Consider the following 26,422-nt stretch of genomic DNA (forward strand, 5'->3'; position numbering starts at 1 on the left):
CAGTCTACAAGTGTTATTAAATTTCATTTATAATGTAAAAAACCTTTTTTTACATTATAAATTTCATAATAATGTAAAAAAAGGTATAGAACAGTATACCTCCATTTTCTCTTCCTGGCTTTTGTGCTGCTGTTGTCATATGTTTTTCTTCTATATCTGTATACAATCAGTGATGCATTATTTTTGCTGTAAAGAGTTAATTTGTTTTAAAGAAATTAAAAAATAAGAAAACAACTCTTTTGTATTTATATATTTACTATCTCTGGTGCACATTATTCTTCTCTATAGATCCAGATTTCCATCTGATATTTTCCTTGTACCTGAAGAACTTTTTAAAAAGAATTCATTCTAGTTACATTTATTACAGTGGAGTTCAGTTGGTTTCTTTCATTCAAAAAAAGTTTGTATTTTACCTTCACTTTTGAAAGATACTTGTGCTTGATCTAGAATTCCAGATATGGACATTTTTTTCCCCTCCTTTAGCATGTTCTATTGTTTCCCGGTTTGCATATTTTCTGTTGAGAAGTCTGTTGTAAGTACTGTCTTTGCTTTTCCTTATGTAATGTGTCCTCTTTCCGTGTTGACAGCTTTTAATAGTTTTTTTTTAAATCACTGATGATCAGAAGTTGAGCTTTTTTTGTTTGTATTGTTTTGAGTAACAGAACTCTTTGAGTCTGAAATACATTTTTCTCATGAAATTTGGAGATAGTTTGGCTATTTTTCAAAAACTTTTTCTTATCCTCCCTTCTACCTTTGCATTCTGGGACTCTAATTACATGCATGTTAGAGTACTTTATAGCGTTCTGCTTTTATATTTATTCTTTCAATTAAAAAAAAATTCTCTGTTCTTCAGCTTGTATAATTATACTGTTTGTTGTCAAGTCCCCTAGTTTTCTTTTGGGGGGGGGGTTGTGCTTAATTTACTGTTAAGCCTATTCTGTGAATTTTTTATTTCATATTTTGTGTCTGGAAATTTTTATGCTCTTATATTTTTCATTTTTTATTCATGTTTTCCTTTCAATTCTTGACCATAATTATAATAGCTGTTTTAAAACTGATTTTTAAATTCTGTCATCTCTTCCATTTCTGGGTTTGTTTCTCTTCACTGATTTTTCTCCTGACCATGAGTCTCCTTTTGCTATATCTTTGAATGTCTGATATCCTTTTATTGGATGCTAGATATTGTGATTATTATATTGTTGAGAGTCTGGATTTTATTTCTTTCCTGTAAAGTTGAATTTTGTTTTGGCTGGCAGTTAACTTGTAGATGAGATGATGATTGTGGTGATGATCATTATTTTTGAGACTCAATTATTTGGGTGGTTTAGAGCAGTCTTTATTTAACATAGGCCTAGTTTCTTACTTTTGAGGCATGGCCTTTTTGTGGTCTCTGTTTAATGTCCATGATATTTAACAGTGTATTTTCACCCTGACTCTTCAGAATTAGACTGTCTTCTAGCTCTGTGTGAGCTTTTGGAGTGATGACTCTCTAGTAATTCTTTGCCTGGCCTCTTGGAATTTTTCTTTTTGAACTGTAGCTTAGTGTATGCAGGAACATTTTCTCAAGAACCCCTATCAGATCTCTGGAGCTCTTTTTCTGTAGAGCTTTCTGGTGATCTGTTCTCATAAATTCCAGCTGCCTCAGCCTTTGCAGGGCCTGCTTCATTTGTTTTCCTTCACTCAGAGATCCTGGCTTTGTGCAGCCTTTGTTCAGTGTTTGAACAGTTTCATGTTTTTTGTCTAGTTGTTTTTGATAAAAGTTATGGTGCTTCTTATGTTTTAAAAGTCATATTTGCCTGTGTATGTTATCGTAGTTCAGGGGTCAGCAGACCTTTTTTTCTTTTTAAAGGATTAGAGTTGTTATTTCAGGCTTGTGGGTCATACAGTCTCAGTTGCAACTATTCAGCTCTATAGTTGTAGTGTGGAGGGAACCTGAGTCAGTATGTAAATAAATGGGTAAAATTGTGTATGGATAAAACTTCATAAAAATAATTGGCCAACCCATGGGGTATAGTTTGTCAGCCTCTTGAACTAGTTAGTTGACTGAGATACAAATGATACTAGAGGCTTAAAATCTCATGATTGGAAGAAAAGAACCTTTGAGATTCATATTTCAGGTTTGAAAGGAATCTTATAAATTTAGTTGTCCAGCCAATCCTTTGATGTTTGAAGCCATATGCAGTTTTTTTTTTTTTTTTAAAGATTTTATTTATTCGATACAGAGAGAGAGATCACAAGTAAGCAGAGAGGGAGGGGGAAGCAGGCTTCTTGCTGAGCAGAAAGCCTGATATGGGGCTCGATCCCAGGACCCTGAGATCATGACCTAAGCCAAAGGCAGAGGCTTAATCCACTGAGCCACCCAGGTGCCCCTGAAGCCACATCCAGTATTAACAACTTCTCCTTAACACCTTGTATCTGTGCTTCTCAGGGATCTCAGCCAGGGATTCTTTCTTGAGAAAACTCTCACTATTGTTGTTTTAATCATCAATTCTCTGCTATTACTTGGTCTGTGCTGAGCAAATCTAATTCATCTTCCACATATGAGTCTTTCGTATAAATTGAAGACTTTATAGATTTCTTTAGAATGTTAACTCCATATTAAATTCATTCACCTTACTTCAGCTATGCCTTTATTTTTATTTATTTATTTATTTTTGATGCCATGTTTTTTGCTTGGAAGGATTGAACATGAGGCTATATAACCTCTAGCTATATGACCTGTTTAGATTTCCTGTCCATCCTAGTCCCTCATTTGTTAATTTGTTCCTGTTTATATTTCTGTCAAAGTGTGGAGCTGGGAGCTAAAAGCAGTATTGACTAGTGACTTGCTGTATAAGATCTATTGTGTAGGATCTCGGTACCATGTTTTTATTAATGGAGCTTAAGATGGCAGTAACTTTTTTTGTAGCTATTTCACATTGTTTAATTATATTAAACTTACTGTCAAAATCTTTGGACCCCTTTCACTCATACATGTGCTAAACCAGCTCCCTATTTTTTATCTTTATGGTTTTGAATTAATATTGGTAAACTGAGGGCTGAAAATGAAATCACAATTCAGGAAAAAAGTTATTATGTATCAGCAAAAATATACAGATGTTAGAAAGCATCTTTGATATACAACTTCATTGTATAGAGAGTTACATTGTATTTCTCACAATATGGAAATCATATGTTAGATGGGAATCACATGGAGGACCATTGACCTATTGGCCTCAGCTCCTCTGCAGAGGGAATGCAACCTTGGCAAGCTGCTTAGCTATGGGTAGGAAGAGTTAAGCAGACCTAGGTCGGAGGAGGCATGCAGCTGGAAGTATATCTCTGCTTAATTGAAGTTTTTTATTTTTTGTTTTTGTTTTCATTTTGTTTTTGTTTTTGGCGTTGGGGGGGTTGTGCAAAGGGAAAAGGAGAGAGGTGCCTGGGTGACTCAGGCATCTGCATTTGGCCCAGGTCATGATCCCAGAGTCCTGGGATCAAGCCCTCTATTGGGCTCCCTGCTTAGTGGGAGCCTGCTTTTTCCTCTTTCTTACCCCTCCCCCTGCTTGGGCTCTCCTCTCTCTCTCTCTCTCTCTGTGAGATAAATAAATAAAATCTTAAAAAAAGAAAAAAAAGGGAGAGGGAGGGAGAGAATCTTAAACAGGCTCCGTGCCCAGCATGGAGCTCAAAGTGGGGGCTCAGTTTCACAGCCTTAAGATTATGACCTGAGCTGAAATCAAGAATCAGATGCTCAACTGAGTCACCCAAGTACCCTTTAATTGAAATTTTTATAGTCTAGCAATGGAGAAAAGAGGCAGAACACAATATTTTAACATATGGTAAATAACCTTTTGACTTTCGCAGCACAATTTAGGGGATACTGAATTATTCTTAAGCTTAGGAATTTGGTAGACTCCGTCTACAAAATGGTATAAGTGAATTCTCAGAATTAGTAACTTCTTGATATAGTAAATAAAATTTTTTGCTACATTTTTGATTAGTTTTCTTCTTTTTTAAAAATTAGAGTTGTATTCATATATAGTTAAAGAATCAAATGGTTCTACAAGGTTTTTATGAATAATGCACATCTGCTCCTGGCCCCTACTTTACCTTTTCCAAGAGACAAACATTTTCATCCCCTTTTGTTGATTATCTGGATTCTACTTAAATGTTTTTAAATATTAAGCTTGTAGTTTCTTTTAAGGTTTTCAAATTCTGCATCTTTCACTATTGAGGATGAGGATTTAGCTCATTGATTCTACCTCCTACAAAAACTTTTCCCATCCATCCATTTTACTGAAGTAGTTATATGGTTCTTTTGGTTAGCTTATTCAGTGTTAACATTTGTTTGATTATGTTAATGCATGGTTGAGCCATCCAGTATATTCTCATTGCTTTTCCTTTTCTGCGTAATTTTGAAGATAGTAATTACTTTTTTTCTTTTTTGGACTGTAACTTTTTTGTGTATTTTAAATTAATCCTTCCCATTCTTTTTGCCTATCGTCTGAGTCCCCTTTTAAGACTTCTACATGTATTCTGTTAGTACCATCTTCTTGAGAGATGACCTGTTATAATTTGGATTGGTTGCTCTGTACATTGATACGCAGTTGAAAACCTGTAACCATCTGATAATCCCTGTTTTTTTTCTTTTAGGAATTCATTTTGCTCTGTCCCATGTTGGATCTGTTTCCTGGATCTCATGGCTTATATGGTTTATTCCCTCTTTTTAGAGATGGGATACATCTCTAATAGTTTCCTGAGAAATGGTGTTACTTTTTGTTTTTTGTTTCTGTTTTTTTAAGGCCTTGCATCATTTAAAATCTATTTATTCTGCTTATATACTTGATATTTTAGATTGGCATAGATATCTCGTTTGGAAATACTTTTCCTTTAGAATTTGGAGGCAATTGCACCACATTGCCTTCTTGCTTCTGGTATTGCTGTTGTGAAGTTAGAAATCTTTCTGATTTCCTGATTCATTGTGATCTCTTTATACAGTATGGAAGCTTTGAGGAACTTGTGTGTGTTGCAAGTTAATATGCCTTCCTTGAGCCTCTTTTAATGTATTGTTCTGGGTATTCAGAAAGTCCTTTCAATCTAGAAATTCACATTCTATTTTTCTGGGAAATTTTCTTTAATTATTTTATCAGTCATTTCCTCTTTTTCATTTTCTGTATTTTCTCTTTTGAACGCTCTGTTATTTGGTTTTGAACTTCTTGGGCTGCTCCTCTGATTTTATCTCCCTCATCCTCTCTATTTTTCATTTTTGTATTTTTGCTTTACTTTCTGGGAGAAAGTAAATTTCTGAACTTTATCTTCCAGCCCTTTTGTTGAGTTTTATCATTCTGGCATCCTTATTTAAGAATTTCCAAGAGCTCTCTTTTAATTTTTGGTTCTTCTTTTCTGAAATAGTGTGCTGTTCTTTTTAAATGGTTGCACTATTTTATCTGTTTGAGAATATTAATGATGGATTAAGTTTTTTTTTTCTTCTCCCAATGTTGTCTGTTTCCTCTGAATTTTCTTTTTGTTTCTATTTGTTTTTGTCTCTGTCATTCCTTCATGTTTTTCCTCGACTAGTAGTTCCGGGTTTTCTGTTCATGTTTAGAAATGGTGGACTAAGAAACATCTTGGAAGTTGAGTATGTGAGTGACATTTGTTTACTGTGTACTTCACAGATCTGGGTGGGCTCATTAGTTGGGGAACCTCTGATGTCAGTATTTTGAGTTCTTTTCTCTTGAGTTGGTTAGATTTCCCAAGGAAGACTTTTCCAGATGCCTCTCTCTGGGGGATGAAAGACTGGCTACCAGCTTTCTGGGTGCTTAGAGGGAGATAATGGGAGAGGGTGGTTTTTGACTTCTATTCTGTACATGTTCACCTAATGCACTGTTTTCAGTTTGATTCCCTGCATTCAGGTGTGTCTGTGTCCCCCAGTCAGGATAACCTCTGTTACTGGCCCCAGAGTATACCCTTCCATTTGTTTGATGGGGTAAGAGGGGCAGTGGGTTCTAAGTAGGCTTTCAGCCAGTTTTCCTTATTTTATCTCCTCTCTGCCTTTTAACCCTCCTTCCAGAGATACCTGTATTTTTGATTCCTGAGGCTGAGGGGATTCTGTAAAAATTGTGTTTTATCTGCCCTTTCTCCATAGCTAGGATTCAGTGTTTCAGGTATTAAAAATTTCTTTATCTCTTGAGCATCTATTTCTTAACTTTCAAAATCTTGTTGCTCTCATCTCCTCTCCTACCTTCCATTGTGATTTTATGATTTAAGGGAAAAGCAAAACAAAAACAAACAAATTCTTTACTGATGTTTTAGAGGGATTTAAGAGAGCAAAAGCAGATGTGTGTGTTTACGCTGGTGTCTTTACCTGGAGCTGATTAGTTATGTTTTAACAGAAGTTTTCTATTATCCCTGACTTTTTCTTTTTGTGACTCAAGTTGAGGGATGATTTAATATGTTTGCTGTATATCTCTGGTCTACCAGAGTAGTAACCCTATCACTGGAGATTGTGAGATGAGGCAGATTGGGAATTTCCTAGTGCGCTCGTGTTAGTCCCTGTTGATCACAGCTACCTTTTCTATATACACTGTCCTAAAATCCTGCTCAGGATTGATATTAAGGTAATTGTTCTGTAGTTTGAGAAGTCTTTCTTTTACCTGTTTCTTGAAAATTCAAATCTTCTGGCAGCTCCCCTATTTCTACTGATCATTCTAAGGCATATAATTAAGGGTTCAATCTCATTTACAAGTTGCCTTTGTGAGTGGGATGTAATTAGCCTGGGCCAGGAGACTTGAACTCATTTATAGAATCTAGGTCAACCATATCACTTTACAGGTCAGGAAGCTATGGTCCCTGAGATGGAGTAGATTTCCTAATGTCATATAGGTAAATAGTTGAAAAACCAGGACTTGAATCTAGATCTTTTGATCTCCAGCCAGTGTTCTTTCCATGATACTACACCCTAAGTTCATTCATATCAAGGCCTGTAACTTTTACTGTTTGGTAATCACTGAATATAGTTTTAACTCTGAGGGGGAGACACTGCAAGTATATACTGTTCTGTGTGGTCATGTGGGTTCTGATTGCATTGGGTCAGTGCAAATAAATGATTTCCACTGGAGGAATTTATCAGCTCATTTCTTATGTATTGTGCCTAAAGAATAGCACATTAAGAATCAATATAAATTTTCTTTAAATACATTCCTGCTGTTAGAAAGTGCATTTATCCTGATTCTGTTACAATCTATTTAATTCCAACCATTCTGAACTGACTATAGTGGCTTTCTCTTTAGGCCAGGGGAGTCTCTGCCAGTTAAGTTCAATTTTCTGAGGACCGTGACTACCTGTACAGCAGATGCCAGCCATTGATGAGAATATTTCCTTCTAGCCTTTCTTGCTATTATTAGAATTGTTGTTTTCTTGGTTTGTTATACATATCCTCTAAAAATTAGCTTGTGTAGATTAGTCTTATAGTGGTAACATGTTCACATAATTATCTATGTGAAATTAAAAAAAAGTCTTCTATTCATGGGATGGTGTGTGGGCACTCTTGTACTAGTTTTCTTAATACCTCAGGAAGACTAAAGAAAGATTCATGAACTTTCTTAAATTAGAAAGTATGGCCATGAGCTCTTGCCATTGCTAAATTGAGTAGATGACAGTTTCTTTGTACTATTTTATAATCCTCTAGGACTAATTTTTACCATTAGCCTTATGAAGCAGCATGGTAGAGTGGGAAAGAATTTATGCTCTAAATTCAGTTATGCTTTAAATCGAGTTATATTTGGGTTCTGCCATTTGCTGCCTTTGTAGTTATGGCAGAATTATTTAACCTGAGTCCTAATTCTTCAGCTGTCTGTTTGTGAAGATTAGAAATTACATGTGGTGATACTAGTATATTGTTTAATGTTAGAAATTACACAGTGTGAAGACCCTACTGTGGTGCTTGTTATTAATAAATAGGTGATGACTCTGTGGTGATGGTTGTGGTTATTATTATATATATGTGCATATTGTTTTTGTTCCTTGTATATTTTAATTTCATCCTTTTGATTTTATATTTTAAAAACCATGTAATTTTAAATTTAAATATAATTGTGGATTGTTTGTCTTTGGCAGAGAGAAATACTGTGTTTTGGGATAACTTGTCTCTAGAAATATTTTAAAGGGTTGCTTCCCAATTTTGAAATCATTAGAAAAAGAATTTTAAATCTTGGAGATTTATACTTTTGTCAGAAATTCGTCCATAGAAGTTTGTGTGGAATTGCTTTTCTCTCTCTCTCTTTTTTTTTTTTTTTAGAGATTTTATTTATTTATTTGACAGAGATCACAAGTAGGCAGAGAGGCAGGCAGAGAGAGAGGGGGAAGCAGGTTCCCTGCTGAGCAGAGAGCCCGATGTGGGGGTCTATCCCAGGATCTTGGGATCATGACCTGAGCCGAAGGCAGAGGCTTAACCCACTGAGCCACCCAGGCGCCCCATGGAATTGCTTTTTAGCTCTAAATGTGATCATGGTATATGGGGACATATATTAGTCTAAGTGAATATACATCCATAATAGGGATTTTTTTGGACAGTATTTCAGTATCATTAAATTGTCTTTGCTCTTACCAAACAATAATTCCAAGTTTAAAGCTAAGTCTTTAACATTAACTTTATGCTTAGTTATCTCTGTCAGGCTTAAATAGTGGTCCATTTTTAGATTTTCCAGTGAAGACTGGTATAATGATATTTAATTTTAGCTTTAAGGTAAAAGAACTAAATTGTTTTAAAATAATTGGACATTCTCCAGTTTTTCCAGCTGAATTAGTTATGAACTGATTAAGTTTGTAGGCTTGTTGTTACGTCACTTGCATCTGTGTTCTGTCACTTGCTAGAACAACTCCATAAAAAATACGGAGCAGGTGGCCATGGCTTCCCTTTATCACTGAGACCAGAGAAGCACCAATAGGAAGTTAGTGCAAGTGCTAGGATTAGGAAACCATTCTTTTGAATCAAAGCCAAATACTTTGTTTGCTGGACCACGTGGAGTGTTATAGGTGAAAGTATTCTAGTGAGTAAATTGCCATTCATAGATTTCTTGGGGGACTGTCTCACCTAATATTTAAATCTCTGATAGTTCTTAATTTTCTAAACTTTTACATATGGTTATCACAAAAATCACAGTAGTGATTTATATTTATTGGTATCTTTTATCTCTCCTCCCTTCAGCCCCCCCACCCCCACCCCCTGGTCCATGAACACACAACACTAGTTTAGGTGAATATAAGAAAAGTTAGTCTCCTACTTAACTTTTCTGATTTCAGCTGCCCCCTTTTAGCTTTTTATTTAGTTTGCTTCTTTGACATTTGACATTTATTTAAAAATTGAAGTTAAGCTTTTTGTTTAAAACACACACACACACACACACACACACACACACTGCTTTCATTTGAAGAAATAAAGGAACTTGTCTGAGAAAAATGCAAAAAGGATATGAAAAAAGAGAAATTGTACTATCATTACTAGTAATGATAGCTATATCATTTATACTTTTTGCCTGGGTGGCTCAGTGGGTTAAGCCTCTGCCTTCGGCTCAGGTCATGATCTCAGGGTCCTGGGATGGAGCCCCACATCGGGCTCTCAGCTCAGCAAGGAGCCTGCTTCCCCCCCCTCTCTGCCTGCGTCTCTGCTTACTTGTGATCTCTGTCCGTCAAATAAATAAATAAAATCTTAAACAAAAAAAACAAATGTAGGTAATGGAATAAAGATCCAGGTTCTGCTCTCAGCTGGTTTCGTGTCGGTGTTTTAAAATGTGTTTAGAAAACAAAAGACAAAACTACAGTAGGGAATTGTTCTTAGAAGCAAAGTTTCTATCTGTCATCTGTTTGTTGTAATTTGGTATTTAATATAAAGAGCTGTGTAGAAATCTTGATATGAAGAAGTGATTTTTTTTCTCCCTTTTAAAATCAAGGAGGACTGACGAAATTATTCAGTAAGAGAAATTTTATCTGAAGTAATATAAATAGTTATTTTAGCAAATTTGCTTGTCTGAATGGGAGCTTGTTCTTAGTATTCTGTGATTAAGAAGAAATACCAAAACCCTTGTAATTTTCTTGTTTTTTTTCCAGGCTGAACTCACGGGAATCAAATGGCGTAGGTACAATTTTGGAGGGCACGGGGACTGTGGACCCATAATTTCAGCCCCAGCCCAAGATGATCCAATCCTGTTAAGTTTCATCCGTTGTCTGCAAGCCAACTTGCTGTGTGTATGGCGTCGTGATGTCAAACCAGATTGCAAAGAATTATGGATATTCTGGTGGGGAGACGAACCCAACCTAGTAGGTGTAATACATCATGAGCTGCAGGGTAAGCTTTTTGTTTTTTTTCTTAAAAACTGTTATCATCTTATATATTTCTTAATAGTAGTAAATTTCGAAAAATATTTATTAAGACTTGCTGAGAAAAATCCAATTGTTTAATGTGTGTGTCTCTCAAAAGGAAGGTCTTCACTCTTACCCCTCTTCTTTCTGTGCCCTCCCTTCCCCCCCAGATCTCTTGTTCTTTCCCAGTCATGCTAGGAACCAGAACCTGTGAACCACTGTTTCTAAAGGAAATATTGTGTCTTCTAGATGTTTTGGGGGTGGAATCAAGGCAAGATCCGCTGTTTTAAAGTGATAGTGAATTGTGAGTAATTAGCAAGTCAGTGAAATGAACAGAATTGTTTTTTCTTGGATTGTGGCTGTTGTGGTTCATTACCAGCTGAACTCTGATGGAAGATTATAAAGTGATAAGAGAAAGTTAGTACAAGCCTTACTGGACAAAATTATGAGATGACATTGGATAGTATTCTGAAGAAAGATTAATATAAAGAATCTGGTATAATTTTGATATGGCAAGTTTTCCTTTGTTTTGTTTCTGCATTTTATATAATTAGGTGATTTCAGAAACTACTTGGTCCAGTGTTGCCTAATTTTTAACCTCAGATTACATCTGATATCTGGAAACTTTGAATTAATATAAGAGTTTCATTATTCTAAGTTACTTTTTGTATTTACCACAGATTTATAACCATTGGAAACGTTATTAATATTCTTGAATGCTCAAAATTTTTTACTTCTTTACCTAAATGTTTCCATCTAGCATGCTAAAGAACTTTTCTAAATCAAGATTAATTACAATCCTTAGGGTAGTACATTAATCTTCCTGACCTAAGTCTCCTAGAGCCAACTTTTATTATGTCCAAACTACTCTGTATTTTGTTAGTGTGTGATTGAAAAAGTTCAGATAGCATTTGAAATGTTTTGTTAGTTGATATATTTAGTATTCTTTTTTTTAAAGGAAGGAGTAAAACTAACTTTATATTTGAGGGCCTATTCTAAGGTGTTTGAATTTGCCTAAAGGATTTCCTGCCAACTTTTGCTTGATATATTCCTAGCTTTCCTTTGCAGCTGTTTTAAAAAAATCTGTGATATCCCAGGCCACAACAGCCAGAGGGCAGTAAACCTCAGTGGACTAATTAGCTGTTTACCTTATAGTCCATTTGTCTATTCAACACAAACCTTGCTTTCCTTACTTTGTAGAATATTTGGTTTATAAATATAAGAACCCTGTCTGGGTAAGATTGCTTACTTAGCTGGTTAATCAGCAGACTATCAGAACTTACGTACATATCAAAGCATATTTCATGTAGTTAGCAGGGAACTAAGGTAAAATTAGCTTAACTGCATCTGGATTCCATTTATCAGGGTTTTTATAATAAGATACCCCTAGAAGATAATTATAACATCTATGTTTGTCCATTTAAGTATCAAGACATATATTTTTGTTCTAAAATTTTTTTCACAAGTAGTAGAGGAATAGAGCATTTTTGTTTGTTCATCCTTTATTTCTCATGATTCTGATTCTTAATCTCCTTCCATTTCTCTACTCCATATTGATACCATATGTTTTAACTTTTTGGTCTGGTCTTTATTTGTTAGCAGCACAAATTATCACTTTATAATAATGATGAAGCCAAACCCAAAGTACCTGATGTATAAAGTTATTTGTACATACCAACAAAGCACATAATCAGTGCTCTTAGAATTAAGTCACTGTGTTATTTCTCATGGACTTTGTTACCGAGTTAACAAAAAGATGAAGGCTATTTAAAATTTTTATAGTTGCTTTATTTATTTTTTTATAGTTGCTTTATATTTCATTGATGTATTAAGTATTTTTTTGGTAAAGAATAAGGAAAGATCGACTTTTTTTGAACTGTTTTTTACAAAACACAGAAATACTACATTTTAATTAGAAAATTAGGAAAACACAACTGTCAAGTGAAGAGAACAAAAATTCTGATGTCTAAAACAGTTAAAAAAAAAAAAAAAGATTTTATTTATTTGACAGACCGAGATCACAAGTAGTAGGCAGAGAGGCAGACAGAGAGAGGAGGAAGCAGGTTTCCGGGGAGCAGAGAGCCCGATGTGGGACTTGATCCCAGAATTGTGGGATCATGACCTGAGCCGAAGGCAGAGGCTTTAACCCACTGAGCCACCCTGGTGCTCCTAAAACAGTTTTAATATTTGGTATTTTTATGTATAAATGGAATTGATGTTATACTGTTTTGTAACTCCATTTTTTTCATCTGACAATATATTGAGAATGATTTCTCAGGAGAATGATTATTTTTTATTTTTATTGAGTCTGAAAGCAGTGTATGCTGTTCTCTTGTGTGCCACCAGGAAAGTAATCCAGTGATGGAACAGTCATAACTTTGTTAAGTATGTCTGTTCTCTTTGATATGTTGAATTGGGGAAAGTTACTGGATTAAAGTAAAGCCTGTGAAGTGTCCAGTCCATACGTAAAAGTGGTTGGAAAAGGTAATTTTATATGGTTCAACCTAATATTAGAAAGTATTTGAACTTAATTAGAAAAGTGAATGGCATAAGGATAACTTTGTATGACAGGTAGAGTGATCATGAGAAAAAGATACAAAGAAATATTTTAATTGGTGGTCATAGTAAGTGAGGATATTTTGAAATCTGTTTTGATCTTTAATATATGTAAGAGTGATTTCATTTTAGGTAAAATAAATTTTAACAGAACCCTGTAAACATTAAGCGTGATGGTACCATTACTGTAACATTTTCTTTTTATAGGGACATTTTACTATTTCTTAAAATCCTTGGTAGTTCCCTTGTCTTTACAATGTACCCTAAATGGGATACTACTAAGAAGCCTCACTATAATACAACACCAAAGCAACCATCTTTGATTTAATGTGTAAAGTATTGTCATAGAAAGAGAACAATTCTACAGGATAGGCACACAGTTTAGTTTCAAGGTACTAGATTTTTTTTTTTTTTTGTTAATTGTTTGAAGTATCTATGAAATAGTCAGAGGGAGCACTTAAATACCTTTCTAGTCTGTCCCTGTCACTTAGTTAAACACCTTTGGGCCCATGTCTGGAGAATTGCTATTTATCTTGCCTAGTATTTTGCTATTTATCTGGCATAGTAGTTCAGAGCATGGGGTGGGTTTGAGTCCCTGCTCAGTTGCTTGCTGGCTGTGTATCGTTGATTAAGTAACTTGCCTCACTTTCCTCACTGTAAATTGGGTTATAAGGGTAAGAAAAGTTAAAAGTTCTTAGAATAACACAGAGAACAGTTCATCTAATTGTGACTGTTGCTGTTGCTACTACATTGACAACTCATTCAACAAAATTAAAACACCTTGACAGTTTTTAAATGATCTGTAGAACATTCAGTGCTTGCTAAAGTTCCTCAAATACTAACTTTTGGGGCCACCTGGATGGTTCAGTCGGTTAAGCATCTGCCTTCGGCTTAGGTCATGATCCCAGGGTCCCAGGATTGAGGCCCACATCAGTCTCCCTGCTTGGTGGGGAGCTTTCTTCTCTCACTCCTTCTCCCTCTGCCGTTCCCTCTGCATATGCTTGCTCTGTCTCTGACAAATAAATAAATAAAAATCTTACAATAAAAATACTAACTTTTAAAGTATTACACTTTTGGGTTGGAGTGATCAGATTTTTGAGTTTGAGTTTTAAAATTTGGGTAGAGTAAGAGAATAATAAAATGTCAGAGCAGCAAAGATATCCCTCCCTATACATATGACAATTGTGTAGACTTCTGCTATACATAGTTTCATGATAAACCTTAGATGGCATTATGAGGAGATCAGAACTTTAAAATGTGTCTGTTGGATCTCTGTAAGGTAGGTTTGTAACTTTGCTGGCTTCTCCACATAATGGTGTTGAAGCAGGGCACTGGCTGAACACAAAACATGTGCCTGTCCTTCCTTGTGTCCATCCATGAATACCTATATCTGTGGGTCCAGTTACAGTGTTTGAATATAATTGCTACCCTTGAAATGTTGAGAGTCTAAAAGGGGTGTAAGACAAGCCCAAGACAATATGTACAGTGCAGAGAGACACTGAAAGTCTGTGGGAGAGAAATGTACTAGATTGACTGCTTTCCCTATGGGCAGACATTCCGTTTTAGGACCAACGCACAAATGTTTTATAAACTTACAATAGGAACACTGACAGCCCTAGTGCCAAGGGTTGATAACCTTCTTGGTTTCTGGTCTGTTTGTTCAACTTCTAATGTTAGGCAAGAGCTGTGATCAGTCCTGGGTATGTAAAATGACTCCTTGTACTTGAGGAGCTCACAGTCTTATGGGGTGGGGGGAGCTAAATGAATCCATAATTATGCTACAATGAAGTAAGCTGTAACTGGTTAGGTTATAGGATTTTGCACAAGCATCAGATTCAGTCTTGGGAAACAGGATAGGGAGATGATGGGAAGCCCAGAGGCTTGAGGTGCATTTTATTGGATATGTAGGAGCTACCTAGGTTGTGATGGAACTTGTTCTTGTTAGAGGAAGTAGCCTGTACAAAGGTCCTGCTGGCAGTGAACAAATGGTGTGAAGAGCAGGTTTGTTTGGAGCTTAGGCTATTAGTGAAATAGTGAGGAGAGACTGAAAGACCCTGAAGGTGGGCCATAATGAGTGCACTGAAGTAAGGATGAGGAATTTGCACTGAATTTGATAGATTTTGAGGAATTGTTACAGGTTTCTGATCAGGAAAGTTTCAGACATGATTAGGAAGATAATATACAAGATGAGTATGAGCAGGAAGGCAATAATATTGTAATAAATTATTCTGAATTGAGCTATGAACTTAAACATTTCCTCAGTTTAAGGTACAGATTTATTTAAGTTAAAAAATACCAATGATTACATACTGAACTTTTTATTAATAGTCTTTGCCAATTTTATTTCATTATACCTTTGTTCGTTTTGCTTAACTAAATTCTTTTGCATTTTTTCAGTTTGAATTTTAGCGATTGATAAAATACACCAAACTGACTTTTCCAATTCCACCAAACGAAATTATTTTATGAACACAATCTTCTGGTTATTTGATTGGTTATTAGTAAGTGGTGGGAAAGATAAGCTTTCTTAAAACCCCAAAATGGTACAGTGGGCAAATACAGGCTTCTAGGAACTAAAGATGTCTTGACCCAAAGCATTAAGAGTCCCTGGTCCAGAAAGACAAATATTATATATGGCCTAGTATGTGCTTAGTAATGCTTGTTGAATGAGTGAATGAATGAAGCCCATCTTACATATTTCTAACATAGCACAGTATTGTACTCTCAGAAGGTTAACTTAAAATAAATATGCTTAAAATGTTTAATAATTTGATATTGTGAGGAGATTGAAACCTAATTAAAAATAAGGTATAAAATATCCATTTTATTTTGTGTATGTTCTATAAAGAAACCAAGCTATAGATGTGCAGTCTATAATTTTAAAATTTATCTGTGCTATCTCTTTTCCTTTTGATTATTACAGGTAGACATCTGTCTACCTCTAAAAAATGCCCCATCGTGTTGGAAGCCTTGGGAATTGGCTCCACCGTCAGTGTAGAGGCAGAGTGGCCATTATTACCTTTTGTTGCATTTATAGTCATGAGTATTGGTTTTTTATTTTTCAGAGTGCTGCCACCTATGCCAGGAGGTATGGGCAATTGCAAAAAAGCATTAGACATTAGAGAACTAGGAAAGAGAGATCTTGTTTTCTAGTAGTGACGGGTGTAAGATAATTTACGACATGCTAATACTGTTGCATATACCACCGAACTGATTGCAAGCCTCTGGAAAGAGAAGTGCACATTTTGTAAGGATGCAGGAAGTCTGAGGGAAGAGAATGGAGAGCCAGTTTGCTAGTACTGTAATGTGTATATATAGATTATAATGTATATAATCTGAAATGATAGGATTGATATAACCTTTGTTTAGCTATCTCCAAGACAGAACCTAGTTCCCTCCTCAGCTTTTTTTGGGAAAAATATTGATGGGTATACACACACATAACCTTTTTTCTGGCTAAACCATTTTATAGGTAATTTCTAGACTTCATGAATCTTCACCCCTAAATACTTGATCATGTAACTTCTGTGAGAATGTAGGACATTTTCAATGATACTGATGTAATTTGTTCTCCTATCAAATTTTTCATATTCTGAATTTGTCTGTTTCCTCATGATAAGATTCAGGTTAAACATTTTTGACAAGAATATTGAGTAGGTGATGAGTATTTCTGTGCCATCCCATCAAAGGCACATGTCAATTTGTCTCAATATTGATCTTGCTAACGCTGATTACTTAGTGTCCACAGATTTTAAAGATACCCTTTTCTTTCTGTAATTATTAGGTAAATCAGGGGTGAATAGTCTTTTCCCTAGCCCAGTTTTCACTCTGGCTTGAGGAGAAACCTGACTTTGAGCTCTTAGAAACAACAGAGATCAAATGAAGACTACATTCCCAAGTAACAGGAAAGGAGAGGAACAGAGGAGAGGAGAAAGAAGAAAAACACGGGATATCTAACCAAGGCAGGTTATGACAGTGAAGTGAAGCTCTGTAAAGTGTTGATGTTGACTTTTCTAAAATCATAGTTAAGTATATAGGAATATACTATTATATCTAAGGTCTGTGAATTTTCAGTTGAATTTTGGTTTATGGTTATCTTTGACAAAATGAAATAATTTCAGTCAACACTGTGAATGGCTTTATTCTCAATTGAAAAAAATTACTTTTTGTGAAAGTAGTGATCCTTTTACATATAAAAATCACAGGGTGTGAAGTTATCTGTAGGCAGAATGTGCAGTTTCAGAATTTCTTCTTCTAAAGAGATTATCTGATCCCTGACTCTTTTCTCCTGGTTTTATATATATATATTTCCCATTATTGGTGGTCAGTTTATGATTCACTGAAATTAATCTCTGATAAAATTAGAAAAGAATTCTTTTGGGGATTTATTGTTTGGATTTATTTATTTTTCAAGTATAAGATTCTGGTGAATTTTTCTGCAGCATTCTAGATTTGTAGTATTTTACCTATCAACATTTATATGGAGATTTTATTACATGGCATTAATTCTCGAGATTAACAATGCATTGCTGAAAAGTAAATTTTACTCTAATTTTCATATTTGTTGTTATTATGTATATAGTAGTAGAAGAATACATTTGTATTTTGTGAGAATAAGCACTTTTACTTAGTGGAAAATGATAGCTATTTCTAAATAGTTTATGAACTAAGTATTCCTAGTTCTCACTGGATCTAAATTATTCAACTCTTGTTAAAAAAATTTCTGACTTTTAAAATAATTACACTGTGTTTTGTTTTCTTATGTGTAGTTTTAAAAGAATTCCTTTTCTAAAGCATAAAATAGTAATAGTTTTCATTTATGATTATCCAAATGATTCCAGTGTGTATTTAACTGAAATAATAGATCTAACAGAAAGTCCTAAGTTTCTCATAAAAGAGAAAATGGAAATGGAAAACTTATTAATACTTTTGTAAACAACACATGTATATTGTAAAGTTATAATACGATTAAGAATTCTTTCATATGAAGAATAGGAAAAGATCTAATGGATTAGATAGAATTATTAAGCTAGGCATGCTTGCAATTGAGAGAACAAGCTAAAGTCTAACTGTGGAATGTAAATAAAATCGATGTGTTACCACAGGCAACTTACTGAACCGTGTAATTAGCTTTTTCTATGAAAAATGAGACATTTATACTGAGATTGTGGTGAAATAATATGTAAAAGGCTTATGTTCTAATGATATGAAAATTAAACAGTTGGTAAAAAATTATAATTTAAAGATTGCTGCTTCAGGGAAAAGTTTAATCAGTTGGTTTTTAGGGGGGATTTATGTTTTGGTAAGTAAAGGCATTACAATCCAATATTTTTGCATTGATACGAAGTCTCCTACTTGTATAAAGTAAATGAGTAAAACCCCCACTAATGAAGGGTTAAAGTCACCACTTGAACAAGTTGGATTGAAAATTAACCTGAAATTAGAGAAACCATTATTTAGTGTATTATAGTTTTTTCCCTCCTTTATATGCTCTTAACTGAGCACACACTAAAGATAAAGGGAAAATAAAAATAAAATAAAAATAGTTTCAGAGTCATAAAAACTAATTTTAGTGATGAATATATTGTGACTGATACAAAAGTATTTAGGCTAGTAATTTTAAGGATAGCTTATTTGATACCCACTCCCTTTGTTTATGTTGTACTTCAAAGTTTTATTCCTTAAAAGAAAATCGAAAGATTTAGAAGAGGTTCTTGTACATTAAAGTGGTATAAAGATTTATTGGCCCCATAATATAATTTCTTTGTTGTCTCTTTTTTTTAAGGGACGTTAATATAAGGACATGAATGTAGCAAATTGAGAAAAAGTTTAGCTATGAGTAGAATTTAATGGCCTAATTAATTCCAGAAAAAATTATATATTTGAACATTAAAATTGAATGAGGTAGAGATATAAAATTATCTATCTAGAGAACAACACCTTTGCTACAGAATTTATAAGCAAATACATTACTGACATGAATTTACCAGGAAATTCATTGCTGACCCATTCAGATTGCATCATGTCAGTTTCACTGTTTAGTATTTTACATAGGAGATGAAGTAAAAAGTCTCTCCAGTGAAATTGGGCTTTTCTAATAAGGAAGAAGGTGAGAATGGATCTCCTAGGTCATCACTGGGAGGATTCAGAGAATGTCCTCTTCCATATATGCTGTTGAAAATAGTATACGCATAAGGGAACTGGAGCTTAGAAAATGCCTGTGAGTGACTTCCTCATGTCACTTATTATGGTAGAATCCAGCCCCATATGTTGTACCTTTCAAAATCAAAACCATTATTTGGTTGCAGAGCTATATATAACATGAAACTATGTGATTGTGCCATATAAAATGAGTCAGTCAAGTTTCCCAAACCATTTTAAATAAAACCTACATAACTGTTCCAATTCTATTTATATCAACTCAGATCTATTTCCTGTACTTACAGAAAGAATGCTGGCTTGCATAATACTGGACAGAGGACCTATCTTTTTTGATTTAAATATTTTCTGTGACACGTGGCAAATGTTGGTTCCAGTAATGTCAGCTCATAAACATTTAGTGTAGGTCCTCTTAACTGAGCACACACTAAAGATAAATGGAAAATAAAAATAAAATAAAAATAGTTTCAGAGTCATAAAAATTTGACATGAATATAAGCCATTTGAATATTTAGTTTATATGAGATTAGCATTTGTTGTTATAAAATATCTTAACTGAAGTAACTGAAACAGTTTTGTTTCTGTTGTCATTAAGAGGTGTTTTTCTGGGACGCCTGGGTGGCTCAGTTGGTTAAGCAGCTGCCTTCGGCTCAGGTCATGATCCCAGCGTCCTGGGATCGAGTCCCACATCGGGCTCCTTGCTCCTCAGGGAGCCTGCTTCTCCCTCTGCCTCTGCCTGCCATTCTGTCTGCCTGTGCTTGCTCTCTCGCCCTCTCTCTCTGATAAATAAATAAAATCTTAAAAAAAAAAAAAAAAGAGGTGTTTTTCTCCCCTCTTCTTATAGATCTATTATCATAGATATGTATTTTGAAAAATCACAGTAAGAGAACATGTTAACTATTGGAGGAAGCAGGAGGTGGTTGCTGAGGCTACCATTTAATTATTCTGGACCTGTTCAAAATGTGGTAGACTAAACCAATTTATGCTGTGACTAACATTCATGAATAATTGTTTGAAAAAGTATTTACAAACGGTTTCTATTTTGTTTTGTTTTAGAATGTTTGAGCAAATGGCAGCTAGAACTTGGTGTAGTCTACTCAGCAATGTGTATCACTGGAAACTAAGCTTTTCTTTATGCTTTTAAAAGAATATTGTAATGGTGGAAATAATACATAAATGTGCTGCTTCTCCCCCATCCCAAAAGTTCCCAACAGTTTGGCAGTCTCTTTTAAGTATTAGAGAATTATGAAATTAGACTGTGTTGCTCTTATTTTGTGACTGATGCTGTCCTGGTACTACCTAAATTGATGCTCATTGAATATCATTATGGCTAGCAAGTGTTCGATAATTTCCGTTAAAGCTCCATCTGTGTAAATATTTTTGAACAATTTTCTCCAAGTACTGGGCCACATACCTATTTCTTATAAACCTGACATTGATAAAATGCACTCTTTGTATAATTGGGTCTTGTTTTGATACTGGCTCTTTCATATTGTGATTTGGCAGTGAGTTCAACAGAATAAGCATTATCCTCTTGAGGCCCATCTAGGATTGAACTAAAGGGCTTCTACAAGACCCACATGATCATACAATTAGGTTTTTTTTTTTTTTTTTAATTTTTTAAAAAAAATGCTGTGATAGTGTAACTGAATATGAGCTGGTTGCCAGGGTATTGTGGCAGAATAATACCCAGCAGTTTGTAGTTGATCATGCAGCAGAACTGGCTTGATTTAAAAAAAAAAATTAAGAATAAGATAAAAATTGGATGAAGGCAAAGTATCTTTGTGTTGAAGACAAAGTATCTTTGTATAAAATGGTAAAGGGAAGGTTAGAGCATTCACAGATCTGTTATTGGAAACTTTGTCTTCCTACTTAATATAATATCTGCCATTTAAAAAAAAGATCTGTTATTGGAAACTTTGTCTTCCTACTTAATAAAATATCTGCCATTAAAAAAGTACTTTTGCTTATGTCTTTGCTACCCTTGGGGCAGATAAGACTTCTTGGTAATCTTGAAGGCTTACTTTCTGACACCATTAGGAAATACTCAAGTATCTGTAGAATGACTCCCTGAAACCGGAAGTGTGAAGGACCTCATCAAGATGAGGTTTCTTCATTAAGATTGTTTTGTTTTTTTCACAGGTAATCTTGGACTTATTTAAACATAAGCAAAAATTTAATGTTTGCTCTTTATAAGAGGGCATGTTATTTATATTGAAACATAGGTAGTCTGAATTAGAAAAATTCAGATACTCTCGGGTCAGTTGTAAGCACTATATTTTTAACTTATTTTAAAAATAGTGGATAGGACGTCTGCTTTGACATTCTTGGAAGAAAACTATATGCAACTCTGATTGTTTAGGGAGGAAATAACATTTGTTGACAGTGACTCTATTATGGAAAAATTTATCATGCCATTTACTGGTTTCATGAAGAGTATAACAAAGACGGGCTCTTGATTTGAATAGCAGACTTGGCTGGGACAATTATCCGCATTGCTAAAGGAAAGGCTTCATTAAGCAGAACTCAGTTAGCCAAAGCCCTCAAACACATTTGAATATATATATCCCCCGGGCCCCCAACCCATCCTTAGATAAGCAAGCAACCATTTTATAAAAAAAGGTTAAATGTCTTAACCATAGTATTATCTGTGATTAGTCCAGATATGCATAGATAGCATTCTGATTCCCAGTATGATTGAGGCAGTGAGCTAGAAGATCCTCAGGGGGCAAAAACATTTTGACGGAATGCCCTGAGGTCACTACTGATTCAGCTCAATTGCCCACACATTAAAATTTATAGTATTGTCTAATAGTGATAAAATAATATATGAGAAGATGTTTTAAAATCATTCTTTGAGCTTTATAAACATAAAGTGTTATCACTATTTAATCTTTAATATTTACGGCTACCACCATGTATTTATTCAACAGATTTTTATTGAGCCTGCATTCTCTTAGGTGCTGCTCAGAATACAGAAATGAATCAGAAACATACTCTTGTTTTTTAGAAGCTGACAAATAGGGGAGCTGCATTTGTACGTGGGGTATTAGTTACAGATGTCCTAAGAGGGGCCACACAGTACTTTTTCAGTTACAGAAGGAGGCAGGGCCTTGATGAAGAGTTAATTCTTGAGCTGAGCCTTAAAGAATGGGTGAGATTTTGGTGTTTGGACATATGGCTATGTTAGGGCAAGCACACTTCATGTATATGGAATTGCATATGTAAGGTTGTAGAGAGGAAAGTTTGGAATATCTATCTGGGAAGAGTTAAAGATGAGAAGTTGATTGAAAATGCATATTTATGCTTAAAACCTAGGCCAATGAGTTTGAACTTCATAGGCAATTGGGTTTTTTGAGAGTTTCTGAATAGGACTAGAGGGAAGGCCCTCTGTAGGCTGCATGGCAGGCAGGACCTGCATCTGACTCTTGCTTATAGTGGTAATTCCAGGACCAGCACAATTCCTGACACATATTTGTTGTGAATAAATTAACGAGTAAATGAATGAGTATAATAGGAGTTTGTATAGACTGTCAATCTGTCATCATTGACTACTCTCAGGTCCTCCCAGTGTTTTGGATCACAGAGGAGAACAGGCTGTTGTTTAGAAGACCGTTTTAAAGAACACATACACAGCACCTGGGTGGCTCAGTGGATTAAGCCTCTGTCTTCTGGCCCTGGTCATGATCTCAGGATCTTGGGATTAAGTCCCGCATCGGGCTCTCTGCTCAGTGGGGAGCCTGCTTCCCTCTCTCTCTCTGCCTGCCTCTCTGCCTACTTGTGATCTCTGTCAAATAAATAAATAAAATCTTGAAAAAAACTAACACACATGACTGCATATGTGAAAGGTTTTTTGTTTCATTGATTTAACTGTATATTGGAAAGACAGTGATACAGTTTTCTTCCCTTTTTTTTTGCAGCTTGTTTTTTATAGTCTGCAGTTTAGTTTTTAAAGTTTTTATTAAAATTTATTGACTAACTTTCCATAAATTATTTCCATTAGCATTGTAGATAGCAAGTAGTTGGGACAGTTAGCAAAAAGCTTGTGTTCTAATTGTCTTGTAGAACAGAGGCTGTGGGAGGGTCCTATTAAATGGGTTAAAGTGCTTAATGGTATTTCTGTGTCAGAAGCCTTATTAACTTATAAATACATCATGGATTGAATGACCTTGGGCGTCCTACATACGTTATAAATTGCCAGTTCAACATTAGAGTTGATATTTGCTACATAGAAAAAATTTAGCTAACATTGCTCTGCTGGTCTTTCTCTGGAAATTGCACATTTTCAGTATAGAATCCAACTGACTGAAAACTTTCATTGAGCTTTCTTTCTCTCACCCTGAAATCCTGAATTAATTGCTAACTTTTTAAGATATGATGACGATAGACTTCTTGGTAAAATGAGATATAGTATATGATTTAAGTAAACATTTTCAATGAAATCCTTAATAGGCACTTTTTAGTGTTGGTATACATCTTTTCTATTGTTATAAAAGATAGCCTTTTGGTTCCATCAGATACTCTAAGATAGCAAGTTAGTACTTTACCAGTTCTGTAATTTTTAAATGGCATTTTTCAAAGACTATTAAAAAAATTGATCTGTCTCTTCCAGAGATACTTGCAAACACACACATATACCTACAGTAGCTTGAATTTCCTGTATTGGTTGAACTTTCCATTTGGCAATACATGGAATGCAGCCACATCTCCCAGAGGAGACTTGAAGAGTCTTTCCATCATTAGTGAATCACACTTTCTTGGCCAGGCACCATCTATCATTCTCTTTTTTCGTTTGTGACTTTACCTGGCATTCCGTGGAAGTATAGGTTTTGGATTACTCCTTCCTATTCACCCTTACTCACGTATCCAAAAATGGAACAGAGGCCAGGAAGAAATTTACCACTCTTTAGTTATAGTTTACTTTTGAGAGGTAGAGATCATAATATAAGTATGTTAAGTTAACTAAAAATAAGGTGGAATGGTCATGCCATGCCTTCTGTTATATATGTCACCATAGACCATTTAAATTTGCTCGTCTTTTATTCTTTAATACGGGAATTACAGCTTTATTTTATGATACAACGTGAAGTGAATATGAAAAGCTCATAAATTTAAAGGCTGTGTAAATGCTCTTCATAATCATACTTTTTCTTTAATGAACGTCACTGTCAAACTATTTTAAATCTTCATGAATTTATTTTACAGTTAAGTTTTGGCCATAATTTCTACCTGTGAATAAAAGTTGAATTCCTTTTCACTTGGCATTGTCACTAGTAATTCAATTATATAATAGGTGTTTGATTTTTAAGAAAGTATCATGTAACTAGTCATTTTCTGGCTTTGGCTATTCAGGGATGGTTGATAATATTAATGCCTTTCCTCCTAAAGGGATTTTAGAATAAAAAACTAAAATTATGTTCCATGTTGTTTTAATAGGATTGTGGTCTAATCCTTGAAAATTATAGTGAGTGTATGGTATATGTTAATTATCCGTGGACTAGTTTTTTTGACTTTGTATTCACTTTTACACATATAGAATTCACAAGAATATTGGATTAACAAGGATTACTACTCCCATTTATGTCGCATGCTATAATAGGCCCCATTTCCCTTTCTACATTTGTTTTTTTTATTTGCAGAATAGTTTTTATTTATGCTTATTGTGCCTAATTTTATAGTAGCAATAAACTGAGAATAAATGATAGCTTGACATAGTCTGGGAACCAGACAAGAATCAAATATTTATTGTTCACTTGTTATGTGTTAGGCATCATGCTGGGGGCTTGGTGATCAATCTTGCACTTGAAAGTAGTTTTGAATTTATTCTTTTGGAATTTCAGCTTAAATGATTTACAGGGAAAAATTTAAGATTCTGCTGATTTGTTTTTGCACCTTGTTTTGTGTTTATTAGATTCATTTTCATATAGTATGTTGAACAGATATAGTAAATATGAAATACCAGCCTTTGCCATCTTGAGATTGTTAATTTAACTGGTTGAACACTAGAGGGACTGCAGACTAATCACTGGCTTTTTAGTTCAGTAGTATATTAGTTGGGATGCTGTATTTAAACAGTGGAGCTACACAGCTTTTTCCAGCTTTTTAGTTTTACCAGGGTTAGGTATTATGCCGCCAAATTTATCTGGTTACTTATTTTGGTTAATTCTCAAGTGTAGGGACTACAAAATTTAAACTCTGCCACTTTAGGTATATCAACACAAAGGACTTTTCGTTGGTTATGGACTCTTTTAAAGCTCAGTTTGTGTATTTAGATGTCCTGCTGAAAGATATGGGATATCTGGGAGTGGGCTGTATAAACAATGAGTTCCCAGCTTTCTCTTGGAAGTCTGTGAGTATGGAACATAGCATTTGGGAAAAGTGAATATTCATTGGAACCTTAGTTCAGATTAATATTTTATGGAGATTTGCAACGATTTTATGATTATTGGATGTGAATTTTGTGAGAAGATTTATTAGGTATAATAGCACAAACAAGGTGAGATGATCTATACAATATACTTTTAGTCCAGGTGTTAGTGTTAGAGATAATTTTGCTGTTTCACACAAAAGCTGTTTGGCAACTGAGCTTATTAGATAAGAACTTTCTGGAATTAGGTCTTAGGCATTAAAATGTTGAACATTTCTTGAAGAAGAACATTTTACTCTCAATTTTGCCAAGAAATGGTGTAAATTTTAAATTACAAAAATTTAAGTTAATATGTATACAATAGATGAGTGCTTCTGGAAGTGTGGTTTGATGGTTGTGGGGATTTTAATTGAGGTCACATTAGGAACAAAAAAAGAATCAATCTTTATGTATCTCTTTGTAAAGAAATCCTAAAGATCACTTAGAGATGCATAGAATGAGATGGATATAGAATTCATTATTTTCTTCTGAAATGAATTTATTTCTTTATTATTATATATTATAGTACTGATCTATGAAGCCTGCCCCCTGAATAGTTTGTTATAATACTAGAACACTGGCAAGAATAATATCTGCCTTTACCTTTGTTTGCTAGATTTTTAAAATATGGCAGAAATATTATTACATAAAGGTAATTTTAAATTTAATTCTTCATGTTAATGAGAATTTCCTTTTCCTCAATTACATGTTTTTAAAACTCAGTATAAATTAAAAGTAAGTTCAATAATGTATAGAAAAAGAAATTTAAATGTCCATCTCTTTATTATTGATAATCTGTCTGCTTCCAGAATATTTTTGATCTAAAATGATTTGTGGAATTGGCTTTTATAATTTAAATATCCCTTGACACTAACTTACAAGAACTGTGATAATCAGTTAAAGTATACATTTGATTAGATCACTTAAAAATTACATGTCTATCCAAATCATTTTTGTTCCTGTTATAAT

The 26,422-nt window shown here is 34.4% G+C and overlaps 1 protein-coding gene across 2 annotated transcripts in view; it reads left to right on the plus strand.

Annotated features, from left to right (window-relative positions):
• Window positions 1–26,422, plus strand: part of MED13L (mediator complex subunit 13L) — a 294,362-nt gene that overhangs the window by 23,625 nt on the left and 244,315 nt on the right. For both annotated transcript variants that reach the window (XM_059139468.1, XM_059139469.1), the window contains exon 2: window positions 10,081–10,318. In XM_059139468.1, the coding sequence (XP_058995451.1) occupies window positions 10,081–10,318 (238 nt within the window). The remainder of the gene's footprint in view (window positions 1–10,080; window positions 10,319–26,422) is intronic.

This window comes from Mustela lutreola, chromosome 11 (genome assembly GCF_030435805.1).
Source record: "Mustela lutreola isolate mMusLut2 chromosome 11, mMusLut2.pri, whole genome shotgun sequence".
NCBI classification, from domain to species: domain Eukaryota; kingdom Metazoa; phylum Chordata; class Mammalia; order Carnivora; family Mustelidae; genus Mustela; species Mustela lutreola.